Here is a 23,299-nt window from a genome sequence, read left to right on the forward strand (position 1 = left end):
CATTAAGCCGGAGAGTGTGAATTCAGCACAAGTGCATTATGGTTTCAAAACCAATGTCTGGATGTCTAATCCCTAGGTTGTGACTGTTAGGAATGTGGGTTAGTTCTAATGAGTAAAAGATTTTGTTTCAGGATGATGAAGCACAGGCTGGTGTGACAGTCACAAAAGTGATGTCTTGCCTTTCATCCCAGTTTGATATTATATTAAAAGATTTCTACATATTTACCTGTGTGTATATGTTCTTCTGGGGTGTCACACAAACCCAGTTTATGTTTCCTCTGCTACAAGCCTTATCACCTGATCTATCACATGACCTGTTACCTCGTTTAGTAAATATACACGCCTCAATCCTCTGCTCATTGCATTGCTCAAGAAGCGCTCCTAGCTAATTACTAGTGATTACTAGTAATTACAAGCCTTGCTACTAGTCTTTCAGTCTGCTAGCTGTAAGCTTTGGTTGCTAAGGAACAACAAAGATTAGGGTGTTATATGGACATACCAATGGCTGTAGTGTTTTTATTGGTTTAAAACCTGGCAGAGTAATCCGGATTTCGTATATATTGATGCAGTCACAGGCGTCACCGCACGCAAATTCGGATCAGATTTTAGAACTGAAACGATCCGTTTTATAATCTGGTTTTGATTTCAGTTCAAGTTACTGAGTTGGTCTTGCCTAGTCTAGCCCCTTTGTTGATAGCCTGAGCTCTTGTATTAAGGATTGTTTAGACTGTGCTGCTTGTGTGTCACTGAGGGTCAGTAGCTGTTAATAACCATGTGATCATGGTATGATTTAATTATTCCATGTAAACAGATTACAGTCATTTTCACACAGGATGATTTCAGTATCATCGGAATGACACCAGTGTCTTTTGACAGTGATTTGTGGTTTCTTTTCATATTTCTTCAGGAGTTCAAGTAGTGTACGTACAGCAAACCTTTTGACACATATTCTACTGTTATATCTTCTACTGAATGTCAAATTGCAATGAGTAATTTCTTTTTTTTATTACTGATATGATTTAATATTAATCCATGTATGGAACTGTAATAGAAGAATCATTAACTCTTCATAGCCATGAGATAAATGTGACTACACACTTACGTTTATATGTTTTGTTTCTCTGATCAAAGGCCACTTGCAATTTTACCTCTAACATATTAGGCCATATGTTAGTAGGAAAGCTATAAATGGCCTTTGAAGTGGAGAAAATGGCGTGATTCATCCCGAGAGAAAATGCTGGGAAAATGTGTTTTTGCCAAAGGGTCACTCTTGGGTGAAACTGTTAGCATGGAAAAGCCAAACAGACTGAAGTAGGAGTATATAGAGAATATAGACAAGTACATACAACATCTGGAAACACAATACTGAGTGATAAATGATTACAGTTGGAAGAGTTTTTGGTTCTCAAGAGTTTTGATTGGGAATTTGATTTAAATTCACTCATAATGGATTCCAGGTTTTAAAGGGAAACTTCAGTCTTGTCTAAAGTACTTGGTATAAGAGATGACAGGGCATGCAGTTATAGGAAAATAATCAAAGATGGGCTGTTTGTGACCTGACTGTTACCACCTCAAGTTGATTATTCTAGCATGTCACAAAAGTGTTTTATTCCTCTTATACAACCTTAATTTGACAACAGTTGCACTTTTTATTGCTTGAAGAACACATCATACTTTTTACCAATTAAAATTTTTATTTATAGAAGAACACATCATACTTTTTACCATTAATATTATAAAATGTTTTTAAAAAACAAAAACAAAACAAGTTAGTTCCTGTTATCACTTACTCTGTCTTGAAGTTAAACTTGAAGAAAAGCCTTATTACTGAGTTACTACAATACTTGAAATCCTCTGTCTTTACACTTTCTTGTGGCATAAAACCTAAAGGAACAACCTTACCTCTGACTGTAACGGATCACTGACACTGGAGACTCCTTACATAAATGTTATATGAATCTCCTCCATATGAACAAGTAGACTTTTTCTTTGCTAAATAACTATGCATTTTTAATCCGTTTATATAGAGCATCTGCCACAGAAGCTGTAAAATAAACTATAAAACTATAAAACTATAAAAACTAGAAACTGAGTGCATTAATATAACCCCGTGATTTAAGCAGCACTACTGTCACACCTGCTGTTATAGAAAATTAATCAACACCCTCTGATTAATCCGATTTGAGAATTCAGCAGCGCCGTGCTATAAATGGCATGTAATGAAATGGAAATACATGGCATGTTGTATCCTCAAATAAATATTTGATGTCTGAGAACCACTGAGACCAATTTGTTTTGAACAGTCCTGAGAGGATGTTAGCCTTAAGCAAAACTTCATTAAGGGGATAATATCTTTAATAAAGCTGGGTTTGGGAATTGTGCTATTATGAGTGTGTGGTCAGGGTGGAAATCCATGAGCAGCTGAGATCTATGTGTGCACATCACTCACTATGCTGGCTTGCAGTCCTGACCTGTAAATAAATGTGACATCATTTTAGTTTGGTCATGTTTGGCTGACAGCACAGTTTCTGTCTTTAACACATGGTATAGGTACAGGGATTTTTAAAAATTATTAATTAGGTATGTTTTATAGTTTTTAGAACAGTTTTTTTTTTTGTGGCAAAATGTTTACGAAATATATTGTAGTCGAATGTATATAACGCATATTCTTTTGCATTTATTTTAAATATCTAGCAACACACTTTATTGGTTTTCACAATATCCATAAATGTTAAAGTAATGGATTAGATAGTGAAAAGTCCATTTTGGTCATTGATGGGCAATAAAAAAAAAGCAAGTGACTCTAGTGGCTTTGTCCTGCCTTTAATTATTCATGCTAGGACACAGGAGCAGTTGAGGTAGAGTATAAACAATACCAAAAGTTTAATTATGCATTAGTGGTTTGTGTGTCCAATACCACATGCTCTCTGTGTGGTGTAATTTATGTATTGTATGAGACTTATATGATCACCGTTGTTCTATAGGTTTTAATTGAACGATTTAGGTCTTAAGTGACAAAAATATTTAAAAATCACGAACTTTACCCCTACACTTAGGCCTAAGTAGAAGAGCCATTTACAAAAATTCCTTAGGCTTAAAAGACCTCCTAAATGGGTGAGTACTTAGGAGTGCTCCATTGTCAGCATAGGAAAAGGAGAGTGCTGGTACTTTTTTTTGGTACGGTTCTTGAAACATTTGCAGTTGAATATTTAAAAATTCTGGCTAGTTTTAGTTTCATTAAGCGTGTTTACAGAAGACTTGGCTGGACCTGGCAACCCTACATACAAGACGTATTAGCATTTACGTTCAACACGCGTAACATCCATACTATGTAGTATAATACGTATAGTATAAAAAAAATGGTAACACTTTACATTAATGATCCCTTAAGTAAGGAATTAAACATGACTGGGCAAGCTGTCATAGGAAAATAATCAAGGACAGGGTGTTTTATTCCTCTTAAACCACAGCCAGTTTTCCAGCAATTTGCAACCTGTTACTATGGAAATGATTAATCGAACATACTGCAACAAGAGCATTAATATAAAGCTGTGATTTGAATTACAGCCGGCACTTTCGTCAGAGCTGCTGTTATAAAAAATGAATCAGCACCTTCAGATTAGAGAATACAACAGCGCTGTGGTTTAACTAACAATATGTACTGCACTAGTTAATATTAACAAGTGATAAATTTCAGCACTAATAAACCATAAGTATGGACAGCCATACCTGCACTGACTAATGACTAATGTTTATTCAAAACGTGACTAAAAATAAGTCTATATATATTAGCACAAATTCATTTGCAGCATATTTCTAAATGTTTGAGGACTTGCTGAAAATATTGGCACTCGCAGTTTAGTCTCAGTTCTACGTTTTCACCTGTTAACAACCACAAGTATGTTCATTAAGGCTTTGGTTCATACTGGTCAGTGTGGGGTTAATTTTACTCACTGAATGGAAGAACATTGCTTAAGGATTATTTAATTTATAAAGCAGCACAATTATTATATTGTAAATGCCTTGTTCCTGTAAATATGAATAGAAGTTAATAAGTTATTAGAGTGAGTACACACACCTGAAGATCCTGCCATCAGAAAAAATTTTAAGCTTGTGTGTCTGTTCTGGTATATTAGTTTTTTTTTGTTTATATTTGTTTTGCTGTAAAATCAAAAGAACACTGGCCTAGGCTACTGCTATATAGTGAAGAGATCATAACATGCCTTTACTTTAACATGCCTTTGCTGTTACTGTTGGTTTCGAGCATGCTGTGGTGTATTCACTTGCATGTCGCAGTGCATTGTGATCACTTGTGAGCTCAGCGAGAGGCTGGTGTCAGGATTCGAGTGCGCAGTATGAGCTGAGATGTGACCTCTATTCCTGCTCCACTGTGTACCTGCACTGGGAGCGCTTGACATTTCCCCATTTCAGCTAGCGAGAATGGCGGGTGACAGCTCCTTACCTCCCACACACACACACACACACACACACACACACTTTTCGTCTTACTATTATTGTGAGGACCTTCCATTTCCTAAGGCTATGCCTACACTTAAATCTAACCCTAACCTTAACCTCAGAAGCCAAAAAGAAACCTTTAAGGTCTTTTAGTTGTTATTTTGTCCCCACTTGATATCCAGATATTCCATTCATGGTGTCCCCACCAAGATATAAAAACACGCCCAGACATGCACACAGACACACACCACTCCGTTGGCCTTTCCACCCCTCATGCTCTATTATATAACGCTGGATGGCAGCTGTATTTATTTACTTTAAGGCCATATTATGTAACACATTGTTCTTGTTAATCTGTAACAAATTCAACTATTAGTGTTTCATTGATATTTATTTGGTTAAGTTTTCTTTGTGATGAATTAGGTGATAATTATGCAATTACAAAGGTGTAATTGTCACACTATCAAGGTGCACAGCTGTATTTTACTCAAATACCTCAAATACATCAAGGCTGTGTCCCAAGCCACATAATGCGCACTAAGTAGTACGCCTAACTAGCAATGACACCAGTAGTGTACTGACAAAATATTTTCTATGGTAGTGTGTAGTTTGGGAAGTTTACATACTATTAAAGAAGAATTTTGAGAATAAAAGACTCCCAATCAGTGCAACGTTGTGCTGGCTGGCATTGTGTTATGAAACAGCTGATACGTTGGTGTTCTAAGAGCTCCATACTAGCACCCAGTGGCTGGACAGCAGAATGACATCTACTGTTGCTGCTTTTGAGGAGATGAAATCACCATGCTGTGCGTGCCTTGTAGCCAATAACCGACATAGCCAGGTTAAACAGTATTTGTGGCTGTCTCTTTGTGTTACACACTTGCATACTTAATACACTTAAACATTCAAATTAATTTAAAGATATAGTGCAATATAGATTTTTTGGTTAAAAAAATCATTGTTATTTAAGTGAGGGGAAGAAAAAAAATACTCTGTAATCTGATTCCTGAGTGGATATGAGTCTCTCAGTCATGTAATAGTAACAGTCAGCACTGTGTCGTGGTTGTCAGGTCAGAATAAGTTTGAAATTTGTACGCATATGTTATACACCAGCTCAGATTTGTTCAGTGTCATCATGCTCCAACTTTAGTCATGAAAGAAGGCCAGCTACATGCTGACTGGCAGGAGCTGCAGCCACTCTGACGAAAGAGTGCGAGTGCGAGTGCAAACAAAGTTAGGGGAAACTAGTGAATGCTGGAAGTTTACTCTGAGTTTGTATCATTACCCAGTTCTGATGTTGTTCAGCTAGAGAACTGAGGATAGATAATGACTAACGGAAGGTGTTTGTATGTTTCTACAGTTTTCTATTTCAACCTCTGTTGAGTCATCCAGTGCATCTGCTCGTGTCTGTGTGTACATTTATTGCTCCGTGTTTTAGCTAACATGATAAGACTATCTGGCTTGAGGCTAACGTGACAGGCTGAAGAACAAAATGGACAGATTAGATTAGAAAATACATAATGAACACAGATCAGGCATTAAAAATACACACACTGGAAGCGACCAGAGGTGATAATTTTGTTCTTTATGCTGGAGTTAGTGGGCCAGCTCTATCGGTCTCTGAGCCATCTCCAGTGTAGGAACCGAGAGGTTTTGTTTTTTCACCTGGTCCTCAGTGTGACAGTCACGCCGATGTACACAGTGAAATATTTTATTCTTATTATACTTCTGTAATATTGAGGAAACGATGTGTGTTTACCTTTCAAACTTGCAGCTCTGAGATTTATCTGTGCAGTGGACAAATGCACAACCCACATCATCAAATGTTCTTCTGCAGTTAGCTAGCTATAGCTACCAGAGAGGGTGAAATTCCAAAAGTCTTACATTCATCAGCTTACACTTACACTAAAGTGTAACATGTCTACTAATTCCACGATCAACTATTTTTATCCCCACAACACTACACCTCACTTCACATCACTACATTCTCTTGACGTCTTTTTGTATGATGATGCCAACACATGTTTATCTTCTGTCTTCTAGTGTGTCTAATGTTCCATTCTCTATTTTAAAACCCATATGGACTCACGGGCTCATCACAGGTTCGCACTGTGCTGAGGTCACCAAAGTGCTAAAGGAGGTCCATAGGGCTTATGGCGCCATTTGGGACATGGCCTAAAGCGACAACAGCACGCAATAAGACCTGCACTGTGTAGAATAAACAGGCTCATTAAAAGCCTTTAGCGCAGTTTACGTAATGTACTTGCAGTGTGTGTTATATAAGAAATGTAAAGAAAATAAAGAATCCTTTATGGTCAGCTTGTTTTTATGCACTTACTATAAACACTGCTGAGTGGAACTATAAGAAAATTCCTAGATTGAACACTGGGGGTTGCTATCATCATCATCATCTTGATGATCGTAAGTTACGTTAGCAAGCATTTGGCTAGACATGGCAATGGCAAAAAAAGAAATGTAACACAAATACAGGCGATTTCAAGAACTCTGGCAAAATATAGACATTTCAACATTTATTTGGTGTGTATTTGTTTAGGGTTTGTTATCAACAAGGTTACATGCTGCCAAGAGTGCAGTAATAGGGAAGCCGTGTTCAAGCCATCCGGGGTCAGGGCAGGAGGAGATAAAGCCCTGTGGGCCTTTGGGAGGAAATGCTGTCCTCGTTATCTTATTCCGTTACACCCCAGTTTGACTACACACGAAGGCCAGGAGCTGCTGATAGCGTCTTGCCTAACCGAATTTCTGGTTGGGATCGTATACTCTAACCCTGTCACAACAAGTTAATGTTACATGATTTAACATTTGTGAGAAACATGATCTCATCTGTAAGAATTAGATCATGTGAGGATGGTGTCTAACATTCTAACCCTAAGATCCTTTTGTGGTGAAAATGCATTTTTCTAACAGTGCATTTGCCAAAATTCACCAATCAAGTCCTCGAAGAAACATTCAGTTTTACAGATGACAGTGAAAGCACATCAGTGTCCAAATGGAGAAGGGGTATCGTCACAAGTACATATTCAGTATCACAAAAATTTACTTGCTAGAGTAATGCTGACGTGATTAGGCTTCTCAAGATACTGGATTTGTTTCAAACTAATGTATTCTGACTGAAATTATGGTTTGGGATCTTGCCTAGACTAATCCTATTGGACAACAAGCCAAGACTTGCGGCTAAGGATGAGTGATGATTGAACTGACATAAAGGTAGCTGGTAATGTCTTTATATGAGACACTTTAGCCACAAATGCTCATTTCCTGATCAAACATCCGGGTAATTATGTAAGAACTATTTGTAGGAATTCCTTGGAAGTGTTATTCTACAGGTATTTCTCAATCATGTGATAAATCTCTTTCTTACTGATCTTATAGTATATCTTGATATCTAAGTAAAATATAAGATGGCAGCTGGAGTGCTATGGACTAAAGGAGCACTTCTAAATGAGCATTGCTCTACAGGGTGTTCAGTGTGTTGTTACTATGTTCACAGTGATCTGACGTGACTCCAGGCATCAGACGCTCGCTCAACTGCAGCAAACCCATTGTGACATTTACACCCAGTGGCTGAGCGGCACAGAGGTGTTCATAAGTAAACACAATTCCACTGGTACACGTTAGATAAGGACCTCCAACAGGGGGACTTCGTCACAAGGAGGTTATAACAGAGTTAAATCCACACATGTGCAGTTAATTCTGTTTACCTCAAGATTTTTTAACACAGGTGATTTGTTGGTGTATGAATATAAGAGTAAAAGTAATGATAAGGAAAATATATTGAAAGACTGGTGCAGTATAAAACACTATAAATGACAGTATGTGATAGTAAACATTACTTTCATGTAGATATAACGAGTGTGTTTTTTTTTTTTTCATAGGTCTAGTTTGTTGATGTATTCGAATGTTCAGACAAAAAAAAAAAAAATAAAAAAATTTATTTCCTGTAGCTACATCAAGTAAACATCAAACATCAATTTTCACGTTAGAATATTAGTAAATTTTAATAATTTATCCCACAGCTATGTTAAAATTCAAATTCAAATTTTACTGGTCTCACACACACACAATCATATACAGTATGACGTGCAGTGAAATGCTTTTTAACGACTGTCCGGTGACATAAAACCAGAATTTGCATAAATCAGAATTTACTTGCATACAAATAGAAAAAGAAAATTACAAAAATGTAATATAAAGGATATAAAAGATAGATGGCCTAAAAAGTATGGACTACATGTAGAATATGTGCGGAGGTACACCGATCAGCCGTAACATTAAAACCACTGACAGGTGAAGTGAATAACATTGATTATCTTGTTACAGTGGCACCTCTCAAGGGGTGGGCTATATTAGGCAGGAAGTGAGCAGTCAGTTCTCAAAGTTGATGTGATGGAAGCAGGAGAAATGAGCAAACATAAGGATCTGAGCGACTTTGACAAAGAACAAATTGTGATGGTTAGACGACTGGGTCAAGACATCTCCAAAACAGCATGTCTTGTGGGGTCCAAGGACGGACAACTGGTGAAATGGCAACAGGGTCATGGGCGCCCAAGGCTCATTGATGAGCATGGGGAGCAGAGGCTAGCCCGTCTGGTCCAATCCCACAGAAGAGCTACTGTAGCACAAACTACTGAAAAAGCTAATGTTGGCTATGATAGAAAGGTGGCAGAACACACAGTACAAGTTGTTGACTTGGCCTTCAAATTCCGCAGATCTCAATCCCATCGAGCATCTGTAGGATGTGCTGGACAAACAAGTCCGATCCATGGAGGCCCCACCTCGCAACTTACAGGACTTAAAGTGTCTGCTGCTAATGTCTTGGTGCCAGATACCACAGCACACCTTCAGAGGTCTCGTCTTGTTTATTTAGCATGTCCAGTGTCAGAGCTTTGTAACAGTGAGAGGTAAAGCTGTAACTTTTTTAACTGTAAGTTTTCAGATACAGGAAAGTCTTCAGGATGGAGGGCTTTGTGGTTTCATGGTAACATGACAAGCTGCGTTTTTTTTGTCTTATTAACTTCAAACAAGAGAGAAAAAGAAAACAGAGACTGTTGAGGGTATGCCTGTTTATAGCCGATGTTCCACAGGATTAAACGTAACTATAAACTAATAAAAAGTATGACGTGTCTCACGGTTATAGGAAAATAATCAACTTCAGGGTGGTATAACGGTATCGCATGAACCAGTCCTTGATTATTTTCTTGTAACAGCATGTCTGTAAGTGTTTTATTGCTTAGGTAAATAGTATTTGAACAGTGAAATTCACTCTCCTAGTCATAACGTCCACTCCAGTTCCGTTGATGTTAGGTGTGTGTATCCTGATGTCCTGTAATCCACCATCATCTCTTTAGTTTTGTTAATATTCCGAGAGAAGCTATTACTTTGTTGTTGGTATTTTACCTCTCTGTAATTTGACTCCTCACTATATGACTGTTAGACTGACCACAAACTTAATGTTGGCTTTTGAATTAGGATGTTCAACTAGAAAAAGACGATGTGTAGTTGTGCAGCTTTGAATGCGCTATGGTTTCATTCAGTGTGAACACAGTGTGAAGAGCCGTTGGGATGACATCCTGTGTTGTTCTGTTGTGGTGACATTGCAGTATTTGTGGACAGTCAGGAGGTTGAGAGATACTTCGGGAGCCTGTTGTGAGTGCCATGACTGCACTGATACTCATATAACATGTTATATAAAGCAGCTGATGTCTCACCCAGTGTGTACGGTCTATTTGTATCGCTCTTGCTTGCCAACATAATATCCACAATCCATGCTGTCATCATGTGATTTGTATTTGGTAGTCAAGCCAAACTGTTGTTCTTTGTCTGAAGCCAAAGGATTTGATATAACCCTGGTTTATGCCGCTTTCCATTGCATCAACACGCCTTGTGTCAAAGGGCATACTTTCATGAAGCAAGATTTGGTGGCATTTGTTTTTTATCCTTAATCCTATTAAGCTCATTAGAATCCGTTGTACTGACTTAGTTTTAAAGTCGTAACGGTGTGGACAAATTTTAGTTTGGTTTCACAAGGCACGGAAAGCACAGAATGATTAGCTGAGGGGCATGTAGGGAAGGAACAAGGATGAAAATGTGCTCGAAAAATGCTTTTGTTCATTGATCAGAAAAAGAATAACTTTGAAATCAACCCCACACAGAGAAATGATGCCCATAATCCAAGATAAACAGCGTATTAGATTCACTTCCTGTAGTTGATTCAGACTCTTGAAAGACTTTTTTTTTTCAGTTTACTCAGAACCCGTCCAAGACTCTAACTTCTCTCAGACAGTCTCCGAGCTGTTGTTTTACATTCTTACCTGTGTAAACAAGGTAACCACGTGAGAGTTCAACTGAAATAGACTAAACCTTACATGTGAAAACACGCTTAGAAAATATTAACGGTGGGTCGCTGCCATCTTGAAATCGAATTCTTTGACACAAGCTTTGCTGTAAAGTCTTCTTACAGTTTGTTTGTCCTCTAATAGCATGATCATGCCATTAGAGCATGAAAATCATGTCAGGGTTCCCTGAGGGTCTGCTGGTTTATACAAATGTCTTTGAATAGAAATTTGTATAGTAGTATAGTTATTATCTGCTACACTGGGATTATGTATCCATTTCATGATTATTCCATTTCTATATAGTCAGCGGTGTGGTTTTGTTTTTGCTTTGTAAGGGGAATTCTTAAACTGGGGATTAGTCAGTTTTTGTTATGTCTGCCTTCTATGACCCATGTCCTTTGTCTTCTCTCTTAACCAGATTTCCTGGCAAAAAACAGGCTTTTCTAACCGTTAAGCCGTTAGTTGCTCTGTAACGTTGGCCTGCCAGAACCTCCCTCGTGGGGCCCCTTGACGTTTACACTCAGACATCCAGTCACACAGTCTTTCCCAGACACACACACACACACACACACACACAAACCCAAACACACTGCAGCCTAGAGCCGGCTCTGCAGCACAGCTCAAACAGAGTGAGTGGAGTTAGGATTGCCCAGAGTAAAGGAAGGGCAGAGCACTGGGAGGTACCTCACAGGATGAGTTAGAGTATGTTAGATTAGCACGTGCTAGGAGGTGAGAGAGAAAGCGCTTTGTGTGCCTGCTCTCACAGGCTCTGCAGTTGCACCGGGCATGACAGCTGGAACACATGGGCTTCCAAGAGGACAAGGCAACACAGGCAGCCTTGAGATGACACATTTTTTTCCCCTCTTCTCTTCTTCGGTCCTGCTGCTGCACCGTTTCCTCTGTCTTCCCTAAGGCTCCCATCCTTTAGCAAACAGGGCTGAATTAATCAGAGCTGTCTGCGCTAAGAGGATCAATAGCTTACGCTGTGCTGTACATGAGTGGAGCAGGCAGACTCCGTTCACTCTTGATGCATTTCTACCGCTTGAGGATTGTGTGAGTGGGACCTGCCCTGTTGTTTTGCTCTATGGCATCCCAGCGCATTGCAGGACAGCATAAACGAAGGAACTTTGTGCCTCCTGGGGCTACCTGGATGCACAAGCATGGACAACAGCAGAAAGACAGTGTCTGGGAATAATGAAGGGCAGTGCTGGGACTTCATGATGGGATGAGTTTGACATCTTTTCTGGGAGAATTCTGTGCAAAAAAGCTGGAAAGTGATGACTCCTTCAGCACGCTTTGGTTTTTGTTTGGACTCACTCTTATGTGGGTGTCCTTGCTGTTTTTCTTTTAGCATCCCTTTTCTTTTAATGACAGATTTTACATCCTTAAGTGTGGACATGCTTATTTTATTGCCTTGTAACTTTCTTTTGGAGTTTATTCAGGACTCGACTATGGATTAGAACATGTGCTAACAATTACCATGTCTTTGAAAAGGATTTAAGAGAAAGTATGTAAGGAGTGGGAATAATGACATTCTCTAGACCTGTTTGAGGGTTTTTTCTTTTTTTTTTTTTTTTTTAATTTATGAAAAAGAGCCATTTAGGTCTCACCTTGGCTTAAATGAAGACTGGCTGTATTTACACAGGACAGGACCAGAAAATGATGCAAGTCAATAATTTCCCACTCAGGAGGCATTCGTGGATATGGTGAGTGCAACTTCGTACCTGATTCTATGAAAAATAAAGTGGAAAGGGGAAAAAAATGAAAAGCAATGGATGTGATTCAGATCATAACTCCACACAACCCTGTCTAGACACCACACTCGGACATTCATCCGGTGTTGGCCTGGACATTTGTAATAAAAATCATAGTCAGGGGGAAGACCCTTGCTGCCTATATTAGTAGACATCAGATGAGATGGTTTGTCTCTTCTCATCACATCTAACCTCCAGGATAGACGGTGTTAATTCACTGTGCTACAGTAATGCTATTGCTGAAAGGCCTGTTCCAGAAAAGGAGATTCACATTAAATATTCAGAAGAATGACTATCATTACTTGATAGTCATTGGTCCGGAACGTATTGTCTGCTTTGCAATGCACCATGATGACACCGGAGTTACTGTAGGAAGTTTTTTGTTTGGTCAAATCTAGCATTACACAACCGAATTAAAAAAAAAAAAAAAGACTCTGCTTTCAATACTCCATCTCCAGAAATCCACCACATAGACAGTGCCTTATACATTATATCCTGCTCATTCTCTCATTCTAACACTTCAAGTGTATCATGTTGTTTGTTCGTGGTGAGTGAGGGTCTAATCCGTGACTTCGTATGAGCAGCAAAGCTCTCTTGTCGTCACTTCAGCGTCGAAAGCCGTGTTAAAGAAAACAGACTGTTTCTGTTAGACGCAGAAAGCTCAATGAATCAAAGACGACAGGAGTGCTTGCTGAGGTTACGAGACTGACGTCTTGCCAGCTGTAAGACTGTGACGTACGCTAATGGGGCTAGCACAGGTGTACATACAGTATAAAATAACCTTGTACACTTGTTGAAGGATCTGTTGTGTTTGCTTTCTTTAAAACTAGACAAACAGAATAAGGGAGGCACACCAGAGTCAGCCACATGACACATGGCCTTAAACAAATCCAAGCACTTAGTGTGTGTTAACTATACATTTCCACCCATACCTAAAGCACTTTCCAAGCAATTGCTGGGAAAACATGATCTCGTGACTGTCAGTGTGTGTTTTTTTTTTTTTTAAACATGAACTCAGGATACAGTTGTTTGCAAAACACTTACAGTAATAAATCTGTCATACAAAGAATAACCAGCTACTTGGAGGTAAATGGAAGGTTAACCGCGTTCCGTCAATGATTTCTAGCATGTGTGAAGCTGCTGTTAGTGTAGACACTATTTACACACTGCAGGGTGGAGTTAACCTCTCTCCGGACTGGTGCATCCACATCCTGCTGCTTTGATGTAATGAGCTATAGCCTGCAGATACAGCCCTCATCTTTACCCGGTTCTTCCAGGCTGGGAGGATCGGATCAAATATCTCCATTGCGTCAGACTCAGTCTGAGGTTTCATATGAAAGCAGTTGGATTATTGCTTGTTCGAAAAAAATATGTACAGTAGGGGTCAAGTTTTGCCTGTTTTTTTTTTATCTGGAAATTTGAGATCAGTTTGATTCCAAATGTACATTTTATTTCAGTTTCTGCTTGATATTATATACTGGCTAAAAATAATAGCTAATGTAATGTAATAATGCATGGCGAGCTAGTTAACTAGTTAAGTGTATTAATGCGGTTTATACAACAGTTAGTTCCGGTCCACTAATTTGATTGGTCTAGCAGCGTTCCAAAAGCACCTATATTTCCTTTAACCACACTGGGACGTTTCACTGTGTGTATCACTGTGTGTATCACTCCGCTCGTCCATGTTCGCAACATAAAATTCCACTTTCTAGTTAAACGGTTACTACAGTATCGTTAGTGACATCATCAGCAGGCATGGCAAACATTACTTTTCAGGAACTCAGGCTTAAAATATGAAAGCTGGTCAGATGAAGATTAAAAGGAAGAAGGAACACCAATTTTACTGGAAGCACCTTTAACAGGAATGTAAAAATCAATATGAGCTAGCTAGCCAGCTGACGTGCTGTAAATGAGTGCGGCTTCTTTGGAATCTAGTTCCGCTAGCGGAGCAAAAATAAACAGAACATTTGGCCATATTGTGTCCGAAATATCACTTCTTGTTTACAGAACTGTCGTATAAAAGCAATATCGCACTCACAGTCATGTGGTTATAATGAATATCGACATGTCTATGATTCGCCGCAGACACAAGCACCCTTGCTCATGCGATATTCCTTAAATAAGGTAAATGATCATATGTTGCGTAAGCTAGGTTGAAGCACTACTTTTTCACTTCACGCAGGTGTTTTTAGTTGTTACCAATTTGCACCAAATTTTTAATTGTTGCCAAATTGCAGCAAAGTCAGTCTACTTCATTTCTAGTTTTCAGGTGACATCAAACCATATCATGCAGTGCCTAGAAACAATCAATCTACCTATCTACACACGACATACAAAAAAATATTATTTTATTTCGAGCATGAAAAGTATCATGGGAATGCAGCTGTATTATATTAACATAATGTTTACAAGAGTTTCAAGCAAGCTCATAAGTGTTTTAGAGGACTGTAACATGCTTTAGCGCCTGTAATCAGTTATATTAGTCAAACAGTGGTCAGAAAAGAATTTTAATGGCATTCTGTTGTTGAATAATTGAGAGCACATGCCTGCACACAACATGGTGCAAGAGTGCTCGGCTTTTTAGCGTAGCTGTGACAAATATGGTAGAATAATCCGACCTCATATATATTATAAAACGTTCATTCTTAATCATGACTAAAACCTAAAAAAGTCATTTGTTATCACACCTGATTTACATTTCAGGTGTGCACTGTTAGAGAAAAAGGGTTCTGTTGGATAGTTAATGGTTCTTAGCTTTCTGAAGCAGGAAATCTATCTGACTACAACAGTGAGTTTTCCTATCATCGAACAGTGGATAACTGATACTGTAGACTGAAATTTAAAACTCTAATGATATGAAAAATGACCTGTGTGACTCAATAGTATAGAGCTGTGGATGAGTAATGACTCATAATTGCACTATCCGGTGTCAGCCAGATGAGGATGGGTTCCCTTTCGAGTCTGGTTCCTCTCAAGGTTTCTTCTTCATGTTGTCTCAGGGAGTTTTTCCTTGCCACCGTCACCTCTGGCTCGCTCATTAGGGACAAATTTGAATCTATATCTGGATTTCTGTACAGCTGCTTCATGACAATGCCTGTTGTTAAAAGAGCTATATACATCGAATTGAATTGAAATTGTACGGTAAAACCTTTAAGGGATCGACTACAATGTACAGCCATTTAGTGTTCAAGAATTTAATTTTTTTTTTTTGTAAGAGTGTACATGAGAGTATAGAAATCCTTTCAGGCAAGTTCTTGGTGAGTTGCAGTAAAAAGCAGGAGAAGTAAACATTAATATGATTGGTGCGGTAGGTGAAATGCTATAATGAAAAATCAATAGAGGGTAATTAAGAGGTCAAGCATTTTTCAGCTCATCCCTTAAAGATTTGATTTATTATAGGCACCATGTTTCACCATGTCCTTTAATACATTAATATGTCAGCGTACCTTATTTTAGAAACATTTGTATTCTCTATATGCCGTCTGCTGGCACTAATAGGCCTAATCAAATACTGCGACTGTAAGGTTTGTGGGGAAATAATGAAGGATTAAGGAGCACACAACGCAAGAATGGCCTCTGTTCTTCATTACTATGCTGCAGCGTCATTCTGCTCAAACTGTTATATGGCTATGACACAAAACCCAGCATGCAAGAACTAGTGTTGAGAATTGGCCTGAAGGCAGGCAAAACAGGTGTGTATGTTTTTGTGTGTTGCTGATGGGTGTGGGTTTGTGTATATGTATGACCGTTACAGTATGAGGTTGTACTGGTACACCAGCCAGAATATACTGAGCTTAGGAACAATGAGCCTTTCTTTACTATAAAACAATGATAGCTTTCATATTTGTTGTCCTTCAAGTGTTCTATCATCACATCGCTAACTGAACATGACACATCCTTACCTGTGTTCATTTTATTCGGAATTATGCTCATGTCCTTTCTTCAGTGTAGGAAAATGAGTCATTCTGTAGCTGGAGGTCTGTATGCTTTGGTTTTCCCTCCCATCATCAGCATGTGTGCTAGTCCCGGCATCAAATCATGCACAGCAGCAGTGAGAGACATTTTTATGCAGCACGTAGACAGCAGCCCAGTTTAAGTCCTGCCTGGGTGTGTTTTCTTATCCTTCCAAACCCACTCCTTCATATCTGTAAGTGATTATGAGGGCAAATTTTCACAACTACTTTAATCCATATTTTATACTCTACATACTGTACTAACTGGAAAGCAAAAGTACAAAGCCTTAAGGGTTAAACTGAGTTAATAATGAAACAGACAAACATGTTTTTCTTGGGATTTTGCCATTAAGATTATGACACCAGCTCTGTTTTTAAATTAAACAGTTAGTTTTAGTGTTTATATTTGCACACAGTAAATATGTGCAGGATCTGCAGATGGGTGAAACAAAAACAAGGTGTTTAGCCACAGAAATCTACCAGAACAACTTCAGTGCACCTTGACAATGATTCTACTCTATTCAAGTCCCTGAAACCATACTGAAGGGATAAACACCATTCTTCTAAAAGATATTCCAGTTCTCAGTTGGTGTTTGGTGTTTACTGACCTTCCTTCTGAGGCGAGCCCCCAATACCCACCCAAAATACCCATATAATGCCCACAAAGCATAACAGAGATGCCATTTTTTTCCTTTAATTTGTCACCTGTCTATATATTATTACTCACATGAGGCAAGAATTACCTCCCACTTCATTCTTTACAGGAAGCTGGCAAGTGTAGACAGCGTAAAAGCAGGTACATAAAACCGGTTTACAGGCATTTCTGATTAAAGTAACGTTGCCTTTGCTTGTAAGCATGAAGGGCAAATGCCAACACCATGATCTGATCTTGTTAAATTCATAATTCTACATTTCCCAGGTTTGGTCTTGTTAACCCAAAATAGCTGTTGATGTGACCAGTATGACGTCAGACAGGAAAGACTTACTTAACCGTGCTTCAATACTACCTCATGCAATTACTGTTTAAACTATTCCTTTAATGAATTATATGTACTGTTTCTCATGGTCAGCCAAATGTCAACTAAAATAATGCTGAGGAAAGGGACAGTATAAAATTTCAGTCAGTTGATCTCATCATTTCTCTGGGATCGAAAACCAGATTTCCTCGGCTCTCCTCAGCTCTGCAGAGTCATGGTGACTGCGTTTTGTCCGATGTTTGCTGACAGGACTGGACCTTCTAATATTATTGCCTGGGGATCTAAATTAAACCTAAGTGACATTTTTATCAGATCAGTTTAATGACCATATATTTACTTTTTACAGTATTACAGAAAGCATATAAATGTCTTTGCTGTAGATTTTTCCGTGGTGTAAAAAGTACTGGTTGTTTCAAAGTGCTGACCCTGGAGATGCCTTTCATAAATGTTAAATAAATGTATCCTTACAGAAAGCTCCACAAGTTTTTCTTTGTTAAATAACCCATTTTTAATCTGTTTATTGCTGGGCTATGACTATGTTGATTGTCTCCTGTACAAGTCACTATGAATTAATTGTTAATATGAGTGCATTGTTATAAACTTGTGATTTGTCTTGGAACTGCTGTCAGAGTTGCTGTTATAGAAAATTATGCAGCACCATCTAACAAATCAGATTCGAGAGATCGAGAACAGCTGTGTAATAAGAGAGTTCTGTGTTAAGTCAGTGAAATGAATGATCATTTCTGAATTACATTTGGTGACACTTTCAGCGTAGATCTGTAAATGTTTTGAATTTGGTCGAGACACTAAAGTTATGAAGCTGCCCTTTTCCAAACATGTACACCCTCCAATCTGCAAAGCCACTGAAACACACAAAACTGTTATTTTAAAAAAAAAAAAAAAAAAAAAAAACAGTCTCCAGCTTGATCCCATCCAAGGTTGGTTAGCGGTCTTCAAGCACGTTGTCCTGTGGCTTGTGCGTGCGTCAGTGTTGGCCTTTGGATAGTTTTATAGCTTGGGTTTTGGGTGGAAGTGGAGAGGAGAGGAGGGTGTTGTGGTTGGTAAGTAGTGCCACATCACTGCGGTGGCTCATTGCCCTCCTGAATGCTGCCTATCTCACGTGCTGCACTCAAGTACTTTGGAATGAGGCCGAAGTCCGTAGAAAAGGCTATTATTTAATTTCGCTTAAAGTGCAGACACAACCTGAATCAGCAGATGTTAAATTCTGGGTCTGTGTATGCAGCTTGGAAGTAAATTTCAGTGCAACTTACCTAATGAGAGAATTCCTTGTTACTCTGTCCAGTACTCTCGGCCACAGAGTTGCATGGGTGGGTCCTAAATAACAACTAAAATAAACGTTAGTGGTAACTTAGCATCGTTATTAATATATTTATTTCTTTAATAAAAGATTTATCTTTCATCCAGTTTACTTGTTGCCATTAACTCACCCTGTAGAAGTAACAGACATTGTACACCATTTTGAATTAAATTACGTGAATATAATAACGTATCCTAAATCTTTTTTTATTCTATACTTATGTGTATATATGAATAATTGCTAGCACTGGTATATTAGTTTACTATATCATTAATATAGCCTTGAAATTCACCAAGCCCTCACAGTTGTTGATTTAACAAGCCGGATTCTGACTTGCCAGCTGTGTAATTATTAAGGCCTTAGGCCTCAAATCAGAGCAGAGAGAATAGAAACGATCATGCTGTGGCCCTCTAGGACTGATGTTTGCACCCGACACCCTGACATTGACTGTTCAGCCAGGCCGAAATGTCCTCAGTGTGCCTGCATTACAGCCCAGTGTGGTGGATCTTGTTCTTTTTTTGCAATGCCAAGCTTTTTCTGTGGAATGCATTCAGTTCTTTTCACAGAAGACTTAAATTGCACATGCCCTTCTCTTGAAGGACAGCTTTTTGTCAGCTGTGTTCAGATACGGATTTTGTGGAAATGACTTTGTGTCATACCTTTGTATTTTGGAGAATTTCACAGCCTCGATTTCCTTATGACGTCAGCATTGTTTCCAGCCCCAGGTAATGGAATAAACCATTACTGTGTTAAATTCACAAAGGCCTCTCCAAACCATTGTAGCCCTAATGAGTTTAGCAGTGCTTTCATGTCTGCTAGACCGTTCCTTGTTAATGTGTTACAGACAAGAATTCTTCTTCTTATTTCGTGCAGTGTATTAACAGTGACGTTTATTCCTCGGTGAATCTTGAAGAAATCCCAGATCCCAGGCTTACAAGTCTGGAATAAAAAAATTTATACTTTTCAATTTATGAATTTGAGGAATATGTGGAAGACAAAATGCTTGCTTGTTTTGGAGAACGGAGAAGGGTATGAATGGCACATCAAAGTCCTGAACGAATCATTGAAGTTAATATCATTTTTTGGTGTAGCCTACATTTATAAACCTATCAAAATTTCCCTTTGATGCAGTATTTTTGTGAACACATCTCACATTTTGGAAAGTATGTGTACACACAGCTGAGGTATGCTGTACAGGAGAGTTTTTCTTTTTTTTTTTTTTTTACTTTTCCACAGCTGATACTCCACGATACTCTTTTTAATGCATATAGGTAGGAAGGAAACCATATATCTGCCATGCTGGAGGACTTACCACTAAGTCAGGGAACTTCCTATGACATCACCAATGGGATCCTTGTGTACTGACACAAGGCTATCCCACTTATCCACCCAGTCCTGGATCAGTGATGTCACAGGGATTAGAATTAGCATCACTATGATGCACTTTCCCTTACAAAAACGTCTAAACCCATTACCTCAGCCATGTGCAGGGGCTTTTTTTTAATCGGGCCACTCCCAATTAGTCACTGCACCGCTGACGGAAACACCCTTCTGAACTTTTGCATGAGAGCCATGCTGAAATCCACAATGCAATAGACATGCATAGATAATCATAGATGCGTAATAATATATTTCAAAATACCGTCACTATCTCTTTTTAAAAGTCACGCTTCAAAGGTAAGAACCTTTGTTTGCGTAAGTAAGAAATAAACTTTGAGAAGTGCAGTTATTGGAAAATAATCGAAAATGGTGCTTGACATGAAGTAGAATTACTGTTACCACCTAAAGGTTGGTTATTTTCCATTCCATTCCAAAGTGTTTTATTTTTCTTATACCACAGCAATTTGTATGCATTTACAGTTACATTTAATGCTGTGGAATGTCTGTGAAGCAAGTTAGTTCCTGTTATCACTTTGTTCCCCTAAAATGCAGCTTGTCATGTTATAACTCCAAAGTTCTTTGTCCTGAACACCTTCCCGTGTCAAAAAAGCTAAATGAACATCTTTACCTCTGACTGTTACAAAGCACTGGCACTAAAGACTCCTTCCCTAAATGCCAAATGCCTCCTCACAGAGATTTCATCACTCACCATATCAGCGATTATACATGTATTTTAATTTTGTCATGGATATGAATACAGGTCTTTGTGTCTTCTTTATGAAAGTTAGAAATTTTGTCAATGTAAGTAAAGACCCCAGAATCCTAGTACAGCTTCCTAATTCAGTATCATTACAGGGGGAAAATTGTTCTCTGTGTCTCTTGATGAGACACTGAGTCTGTCTATATTTGATCTAAATACTCTTTGGCCCATTGTTACCTCTTTTTCTTCCCAGAATGGGGGCAATTGTGTCTCTATTTTTTGGAGAAGACAAAGCCCTTGGGGAACTGCACAAATGTTTCCATCTGGGAAAGTTGTTTTAAGAATACATATTCCCAGATGCAGCTTGGGCGACAGGAAGTGATGGTGGTAGCTTGAATACCCACTGCCCCAAGCTGCACTAGAGTTGGTATCCTTGCAGAGCTGTACAAACAGTCCTAAGTAATGCCTATCACTGTAGAATCACTGTAGAATCTGATCGAATTATTTCATTGTGCTGGGATAGTTACCTGTTTATTAGCAATACCGTCTCAGTCTGTTGCATACTGGTTTTACCAGATGTGCTAAAGAAGAAGAAGATGCTCTCTACACCTACTCACCTAGGAGAAAATTCACTCCAAATGTAGCCTTGAACAATATTTCCTCCAAAGTTTTTCAGTGACCTTTCATGTGACAAACAACCTTCTTCACTTGCAGTCCGCAGTGAATATAGTGGAAGCTTTGAGCTTTGAGCTACGTGTGGCTCAGTGGGCAGGATTGGAAGACCTAACAGTCACCTGTGGTGGTGATTATTACTGCAGTCGCTGGCACAGAAGCTGTCAGTGCCACCGACTACCCCTACCACATCAATATGCTCCCAGGTGATCGTCCACATGGCACGGAATAATTAAACCTGCAACTGGATGGGAAAACTTCCCGCATGTGTGTGTTGACAGTGGTGGCATCTTTCTACTTTGTCAATAATAATGTACCATAAAGAGAGCCTTTATTTACAAGTAAGCATCTCGGGTGGCATCTTAAATGTGTGGAAATACACTGGGTGACAAACTGAAGTAAGAACCAGTTGCTCTGTTATGCTTTGGGGACATTTTGGTGGCACGGTTTGGCTCCAGTTGTCCTGTTACATGGAAGAGTCAGCGCAATCCATAAAGTTCTTTTGACTGATCATTTCTAATCCTATGATGAAACATTTCTATCCTAAAGGGAGCCTTTGTCCTTTGTCCAAGAATATAAAAATGATGTAAATCAATTGCTATGACCTTCACAGTCAGCAGATCTCAACCCAATTGAACTGGAGATTTTAGATTTTTTAATATAGTTTTTACTGGCAGCATCATGTGATCATGAATATTAGAAATATTAGTTCTCAGGAATAAACAAACACACAGAACATAACTGGAACAGTTGCCAATTTCCCATAGTTCAGTTCACCACCTCAACACCTTTGATTTAGGGTGCCTATAGATGATCAGCGTTTAGTGCTTCCTTTGTAAATGAAGGTACATATTCGTTAATATCACAACTATCTTAAGGGTGTGCACAAGTTTGCAACCAGATTATTGTTTTTCTTAAAATATTTCTATTTGTTTTTCTCCCTAATTTTGTTGGTTGCATTAAAGGTTAAAAGATGTGACATGGTTTCATCACAAAAACCTGCTATTTTAACAGAGGCGTGTAGATTTATAGTTTTATATCCACTGTATTAAATATAATCTTAAAGACGTACCATGACATTCAGGAACAAAATGCAACATAACGAAATGTCAGCATAAAAACAGGAATACCAGGTTTTAGTTTGTCAAGACAACAATCTCATGCACCCATTTTCTTGCAGTCCATGTTTTCTCCCATCCTCCCTAAAGGACAACCAAAGCCAAACCTTTTTTTTGTTTGTTTGTTTAAGATTTAGATACCTGCTGGTGTGTAGCTTTGTATGCTCTTTGTGGATGGCTTCAACAGTCAGATGAAAAGAAAAAGATGTCAAGAAGATCCTACAGAAACAGCTGATCTTTTTTGGGGGGTTAATCAGAATCACTTCATTGATGACAGGTGCATGATAATTACTTATGAACATGAGTTTGAATGTGGTTAGTCAATTCTTCTTTTTTCCCCTAAAACATTTCTATTTGTTTTTTTTACTAGAATTTTTCTTTGCTATATCATAACTACTGCAAAGTCACAGGGGTGTGTAGACTTTTTATACCAACTGTAGCTCTGGATACACAAATAATTAGCTGCTCCTGCATTGTACTGAAATACATCCTTCATTACATATGATATAATGCATTCTACATCACATATGAGGGCTTGTATTATCAGTTGTGCTACGAAATAAATAGCATAAACGGGGTTAATATTGAATTTGTGTGGACTTTGAATGCAGCACCA

General features: G+C 38.6%; 1 protein-coding gene across 10 annotated transcripts in view; it reads left to right on the top strand.

Moving 5' to 3' along the window:
• The window catches only part of LOC113544721 (cAMP-specific 3',5'-cyclic phosphodiesterase 4D), a 182,396-nt gene that overhangs the window by 107,488 nt on the left and 51,609 nt on the right, over positions 1–23,299 (top strand). The window contains exon 1 of one of the 10 annotated variants that reach the window (XM_026943645.3): positions 8,477–12,517. The exons of the other annotated variants lie outside the window; for them this stretch is intronic. Coding sequence (XP_026799446.3) covers positions 12,432–12,517 — 86 coding nt within the window. The 5' untranslated portion in view covers positions 8,477–12,431. Of the gene's footprint in view, positions 1–8,476; positions 12,518–23,299 lie in introns of those variants that run through there. 10 annotated transcript variants of the gene reach the window in all.

Source organism: Pangasianodon hypophthalmus, chromosome 17 (assembly GCF_027358585.1).
Source record: "Pangasianodon hypophthalmus isolate fPanHyp1 chromosome 17, fPanHyp1.pri, whole genome shotgun sequence".
NCBI lineage: Eukaryota > Metazoa > Chordata > Actinopteri > Siluriformes > Pangasiidae > Pangasianodon > Pangasianodon hypophthalmus.